General features: G+C 45.1%; 1 protein-coding gene across 1 annotated transcript in view; it reads left to right on the top strand.

Moving 5' to 3' along the window:
* Nucleotides 1-7,500, top strand: part of LOC131346733 (general transcription factor 3C polypeptide 1-like) — a 39,793-nt gene that overhangs the window by 12,577 nt on the left and 19,716 nt on the right. The window contains exons 8-16 of the mRNA XM_058380324.1: nt 20-135; nt 224-575; nt 1,174-1,367; nt 1,522-1,637; nt 1,747-1,900; nt 2,341-2,444; nt 2,603-2,739; nt 2,850-3,098; nt 3,220-3,365. Of these exons, the coding sequence (XP_058236307.1) occupies nt 20-135; nt 224-575; nt 1,174-1,367; nt 1,522-1,637; nt 1,747-1,900; nt 2,341-2,444; nt 2,603-2,739; nt 2,850-3,098; nt 3,220-3,365 (1,568 nt within the window). The remainder of the gene's footprint in view (nt 1-19; nt 136-223; nt 576-1,173; nt 1,368-1,521; nt 1,638-1,746; nt 1,901-2,340; nt 2,445-2,602; nt 2,740-2,849; nt 3,099-3,219; nt 3,366-7,500) is intronic.

The following is a 7,500-nucleotide window of genomic DNA, read 5'->3' as shown; positions in this document are numbered from 1 at the left end:
CTGTGATTGGTTGGTTCAGTGGTCACTACAGGACCTAAAGGTATTTCCAAGACCCTGTTAAGGGGACAGCTGAACATCGGCAAACTGGAGAGCCGCATGATCTGTAGAGTTCTGGAGAGGAACCAAATGATTAAGGTAACAAACACACACACACTCTATAGGTGTCTTAGCATGTAGACATCGATAGTAATATTGTGTGTGTGTGCGTGTGTGTGTGTGTCAGGGTTTCATGGAGGACGAGGGAAGACAGCGTACCACAAAGTACATCAGTAAACTGTTTGTAGAGAAAAGCAAACTCAATCTGGACTTCACTAAAGAGAAGGAACGCAGTGAGAAACTTCGAGCACCACAGCAGGACACACCCACTCCCGACCGAGGGGATACGCCCACTCCCGACCCAGAGGACATGCCCTCTCCTGGATTGAATACTGTAACAGACCCCCAGGAAGACGAAGATGTTCCTGCCAAAAGGGAAAGGTCAAAGGGCAAAGCTGGCAGGAAGTCCAAATCAGTGCCTAAAAAACAAAGGAAGGAAGTTACTGACCGACCGTTCAGACATTCCACACCCATGAGGAGTGAGTGACCAGCACACACCTCATCATAACACACACACACACACACCTGAACATACACACATACACACACACCTGACCATAACACACACACACACACACACCTGACCATAACACACACACACACACACACACACACCTGACCATAACACACACACACACACCTCATCATAACACACACGCACCTGAACATACACACACACACCTGACCATAACACACACACACACACCTCATCATAACACACACGCACCTGAACATACACACACACACCTGACCATAACACACACACACACACACCTGAACATACACACACACACACCTCATCATAACACACACGCACCTGAACATACACACACACACCTGACCATAACACACACACACACACCTCATCATAACACACACGCACCTGAACATACACACACACACCTGACCATAACACACACACACACCTCATCATAACACACACACACCTGAACATACACACACACACCTGACCATAACACACACACCTCATCATAACACACACACGCACACACCTGAACATACACACACACACACCTGATGATGAATATTGAGTAGCTGTAATGTGATGTGGTTTAGAGAAGCAGGCCGCTCAGTCCACAGTGAAAGAGGAGTCTGTCCCTGGGGCGGAGCTAAGTGAGGTGGAGGAGAAAGATGATTCGCTGGTGAACCAGGACACTAGAGTAGACCACACCCCCAGCATCATCACTGATCAGTCCCAACAGGCAGAGGAGAGTACGATGGTGTTTGAGGAGTTCGGATCGAAGCCAGAGGTTTGTTTCTTATTTATGGAAATATTTTAGGTTTAATATTAATACATTAATGTTAATAAGTCCATGGTTTATTTCAGGATTGATATAAAAGATAGATAGAAGATGTAGATGTTCAGACAGATGGATAAAGATGGATGGATATCTTCTCTTTCAGCCGAATCCATCAAAGAAAAGAAAACTGGCTTCAAATCAGACGTATCGTCTGCTCAGGCGAAAGAACATCATTATAGAAGCTGTACGCAACATGAAGGTCATCGAGGGGCTTTACACGTGAGACACACACACACACACACACACACGCACACACACACACACGCACACACACAGGTTCTCTCAGTTCTCTCACTCCTGTGTCCTGATTGTCCTCCCGCTGTGTCAGGCTGCAGAAGAAGCTGACGGATGTGGAGAAGCAGGAGGGTGTGAACACTAAAGTGTGTAAGAAGAGCATCCTCAGGCTGACCCGTGGGCTCTCTCGAGATGGATTCCTCAAAATGTACAGAACTACTGTGATACAGGATGGAGTTAGCAAGAAGGTAAACACACACACACACACATATACACACATACACACACACACCTGATCATAACACAGTGATACAGGATGGAGTTAGCAAGAAGGTAGTCACACACGCACAGACACATATACACACACATGCACACATACACACTAGACAGGAAGAAAAGTATATGTGGTCCGGATCCTGATGAGTATTCTGACTCAGAGTGACCAGACCCAGACTAATAAGACTTTGGGCAGTGTGACTCAGAACAAACCTCTGAGCAACATCTCAAACCAAGAGTTTGAGAATCAAGACCTGACCAAGACCTGACCAAGACTGAGCTTAGACCAAGTGCCAAACCAGTAAGAGGGAGATCACTGCTGTCATAAAGACCTAAAGAAAGGCCGAGACTGAGGTCAGAGTGTGTGTTGTCCATGAAATGGTGGTCATTATGGCTTCATCTCTTTTAACAGGTGGAGTTTGTTGTTCATCCGTCGGTCACTCCAGATGATCCGTTGGTGAGGAGTGCTATAGAGCAGGTCCGCTTCAAGATTTCCAGTTCCTACACTGTGCACCGGTAACTAAACCTTACAGAAATCTGACCACAGACCACTGAGAGATCTGTTCTAACTGGACGTCAGCATGAATCCTGTGGACAGAAGAGTTCTAAAATGGATAACTATGGATAGATATCAAGCAAAGGTGTCTCTCTCTCTCTCTCTCTCTCTCCAACAGGTTGAGAAGTGAGGAGGAGAGGGCAAAGGCTCTTTCTCAGGAAGGGAACAAAGCGAAGGCTGATGGTGTAAATTTTCAGGGAAAGACAGAAGAGAAAATGGGAGTGAAGCAGATGAAGGACTTTAAACCAAGCATAGGTCAGTATAAATCCATCTGACTGCCTGATTCACGCCTTCATGGAGATAGTTGAATGTGTTATCTTGTTTGCTTTTGTTATCTTGTGTGTGTGTGTGTGTGTGTGTGTCAGTCCCAGGACTGAGTCGCTCGTTAGGTTACCAGCCCAAGATGCCACGTTTTCGTGTTGTCCATACGTTCCTGTGGTATCTGATCTATGGTCACCCTCTAAACAAATCCCGCCCAACTGACCCCAATGCCCCAACTGTGACCACTAAATCCGAGGTCACTCCAGATTTGCAGGACACCCCTCAGTCCCCCCACACTGAGGTGGAGCAGGAGAGTGCTGACCAAGCAGCACCTGGACACCAGCAGTTCACAGGTACACTGTAACTTAGACATTTAGATCTAATCTCATATAATCCATGTATTGTACTGCTTAACACAATACTTTATAGTCTGTTTATATGGATTCACAATAATACCCCCCCTCTCCTCCCCAGTGTATTTTAATGACCTGAGCTGGAAGCGGTTTGTTCCTCCGTTGCCGGTACACAGAGAGTTTGGGTGTGGTTGGGCATTAATCAGCGATGCACTCATCTCTCTTCCTCTCAGTGTGTATGTGCAGATCATCCAGATCAACTTCAAGGTATATACACACACACACACACACATACACACAGACAGAATACTGCAAAGAATAATATTTAAATTAAATGATACTGTAAAATGAGTATAATATAAACTGACCCTCTACAGTAGAGTAGTAACGGTACCTGTAGTTCTAACACTTTTACACTCTGTACCAGTCACACTCTATACCAGTCACACTCTATACCAGTCACACTCTGTACCAGTCACACGCTGTACCAGTCACACGCTGTACCACTTACACTCTGTACCAGTCACACTCTGTACCAGTCACACTCTGTACCAGTCACACTCTGTACCAGTCACACGCTGTACCACTTACACTCTGTACCAGTCACACTCTGTACCAGTCACACTCTGTACCAGTCACACGCTGTACCAGTCACACTCTGTACCAGTCACACTCTGTACCAGTCACACGCTGTACCAGTCACACTCTGTACCAGTCACACGCTGTACCAGTCACACTCTATACCAGTCAAACGCTGTACCAGTCACACGCTGTACCAGTCACACGCTGTACCAGTCACACTCTATACCACTTACACTCTATACCACTTACACTCTATACCAGTCACACTCTATACCAGTCACACTCTATACCAGTCACACTCTATACCACTTACACTCTATACCACTTACACTCTATACCAGTCACACTCTGTACCAGTCACACTCTGTACCAGTCACACTCTGTACCAGTCACACTCTGTACCAGTCACACGCTGTACCAGTCACACGCTGTACCAGTCACACTCTGTACCAGTCACACGCTGTACCAGTCACACTCTGTACCAGTCACACTCTGTACCAGTCACACTCTGTACCAGTCACACGCTGTACCACTTACACTCTGTACCAGTCACACGCTGTACCAGTCACACGCTGTACCAGTCACACGCTGTACCAGTCACACGCTGTACCAGTCACACTCAATACCACTTACACTCTATACCACTTACACTCTATACCAGTCACACTCTATACCACTTACACTCTATACCAGTCACACTCTATACCACTTACACTCTATACCACTTACACTCTATACCAGTCACACTCTATACCAGTCACACTCTGTACCAGTCACACTCTGTACCAGTCACACGCTGTACCAGTCACACGCTGTACCAGTCACACTCTGTACCAGTCACACTCTGTACCAGTCACACTCTGTACCAGTCACACTCTGTACCAGTCACACTCTGTACCAGTCACACGCTGTACCACTTACAGTCTATACCAGTCACACTCTATACCAGTCACACTCTATACCAGTCACACTCTATACCACTTACACTCTATACCACTTACAGTCTATACCAGTCACACTCTATACCACTTACACTCTATACCAGTCACACTCTATACCACTTACACTCTATACCAGTCACACTCTATACCAGTCACACGCTGTACCAGTCACACTCTATACCAGTCACACTCTGTACCAGTCACACTCTATACCAGTCACACTCTATACCAGTCACACTCTATACCAGTCACACTCTATACCACTTACACTCTATACCAGTCACACTCTATACCACTTACACTCTATACCACTTACACTCTATACCACTTACACTCTATACCAGTCACACTCTGTACCAGTCACACGCTGTACCACTTACACTCTGTACCAGTCACACGCTGTACCAGTCACACTCTGTACCAGTCACACGCTGTACCAGTCACACGCTGTACCACTTACACTCTGTACCAGTCACACGCTGTACCAGTCACACGCTGTACCAGTCACACGCTGTACCAGTCACACGCTGTACCAGTCACACTCTATACCACTTACACTCTATACCACTTACACTCTATACCAGTCACACTCTATACCACTTACACTCTATACCAGTCACACTCTATACCACTTACACTCTATACCAGTCACACTCTATACCAGTCACACTCTGTACCAGTCACACTCTGTACCAGTCACACGCTGTACCAGTCACACTCTGTACCAGTCACACTCTGTACCAGTCACACTCTGTACCAGTCACACTCTGTACCAGTCACACGCTGTACCACTTACAGTCTATACCAGTCACACTCTATACCAGTCACACTCTATACCAGTCACACTCTATACCACTTACACTCTATACCACTTACAGTCTATACCAGTCACACTCTATACCACTTACACTCTATACCAGTCACACTCTATACCACTTACACTCTATACCAGTCACACTCTATACCACTTACACTCTATACCACTTACACTCTGTACCAGTCACACTCTATACCAGTCACACTCTATACCAGTCACACTCTATACCAGTCACACTCTATACCACTTACACTCTATACCAGTCACACTCTATACCACTTACACTCTATACCACTTACACTCTATACCAGTCACACTCTATACCACTTACAGTCTATACCAGTCACACTCTATACCAGTCACACTCTATACCACTTACAGTCTATACCAGTCACACTCTATACCAGTCACACTCTATACCAGTCACACTCTATACCAGTCACACTCTATACCAGTCACACTCTATACCACTTACACTCTATACCAGTCACACTCTATACCACTTACACTCTATACCACTTACACTCTATACCAGTCACACTCTATACCAGTCACACTCTATACCACTTACACTCTATACCAGTCACACTCTATACCAGTCACACTCTATACCACTTACACTCTATACCAGTCACACTCTATACCACTTACACTCTATACCACTTACACTCTATACCAGTCACACTCTATACCACTTACACTCTATACCACTTACACTCTATACCAGTCACACTCTATACCACTTACACTCTATACCAGTCACACTCTATACCAGTCACACTCTATACCACTTACACTCTATACCAGTCACACTCTATACCAGTCACACTCTATACCACTTACACTCTATACCAGTCACACTCTATACCACTTACACTCTATACCACTTACACTCTATACCAGTCACACTCTATACCAGTCACACTCTATACCACTTACACTCTATACCAGTCACACTCTATACCACTTACACTCTATACCACTTACACTCTATACCAGTCACACTCTATACCACTTACACTCTATACCACTTACACTCTATACCAGTCACACTCTATACCACTTACACTCTATACCAGTCACACTCTATACCACTTACACTCTATACCACTTACACTCTATACCAGTCACACTCTATACCAGTCACACTCTATACCACTTACACTCTATACCAGTCACACTCTATACCACTTACACTCTATACCAGTCACACTCTATACCAGTCACACTCTATACCACTTACACTCTATACCAGTCACACTCTATACCACTTACACTCTATACCACTTACACTCTATACCAGTCACACTCTATACCACTTACACTCTATACCAGTCACACTCTATACCAGTCACACTCTATACCACTTACACTCTATACCAGTCACACTCTATACCACTTACAGTCTATACCAGTCACACTCTATACCACTTACACTCTATACCACTTACACTCTATACCAGTCACACTCTATACCACTTACACTCTATACCACTTACACTCTATACCAGTCACACTCTGTACCAGTCACACGCTGTACCACTTACAGTCTATACCAGTCACACTCTATACCAGTCACACTCTATACCACTTACACTCTATACCACTTACACTCTATACCAGTCACACTCTATACCACTTACACTCTATACCACTTACACTCTATACCAGTCACACTCTATACCAGTCACACTCTATACCACTTACACTCTATACCACTTACACTCTATACCACTTACACTCTATACCAGTCACACTCTATACCAGTCACACTCTATACCAGTCACACTCTATACCACTTACACTCTATACCACTTACACTCTATACCAGTCACACTCTGTACCAGTCACACGCTGTACCACTTACAGTCTATACCAGTCACACTCTGTACCAGTCACACTCTGTACCAGTCACACTCTGTACCAGTCACACTCTGTACCAGTCACACTCTGTACCAGTCACACTCTGTACCAGTCACACTCTATACCAGTCACACTCTATACCAGTCACACTCTATACCAGTCACACTCTATACCAGTCACACGCTGTACCAGTCACACT

The sequence above is a fragment of the Hemibagrus wyckioides genome, linkage group LG26, assembly GCF_019097595.1.
Source record: "Hemibagrus wyckioides isolate EC202008001 linkage group LG26, SWU_Hwy_1.0, whole genome shotgun sequence".
Taxonomy (NCBI): Eukaryota; Metazoa; Chordata; class Actinopteri; order Siluriformes; family Bagridae; genus Hemibagrus; species Hemibagrus wyckioides.
This window is presented reverse-complemented; position numbering and strand designations above follow the sequence as displayed.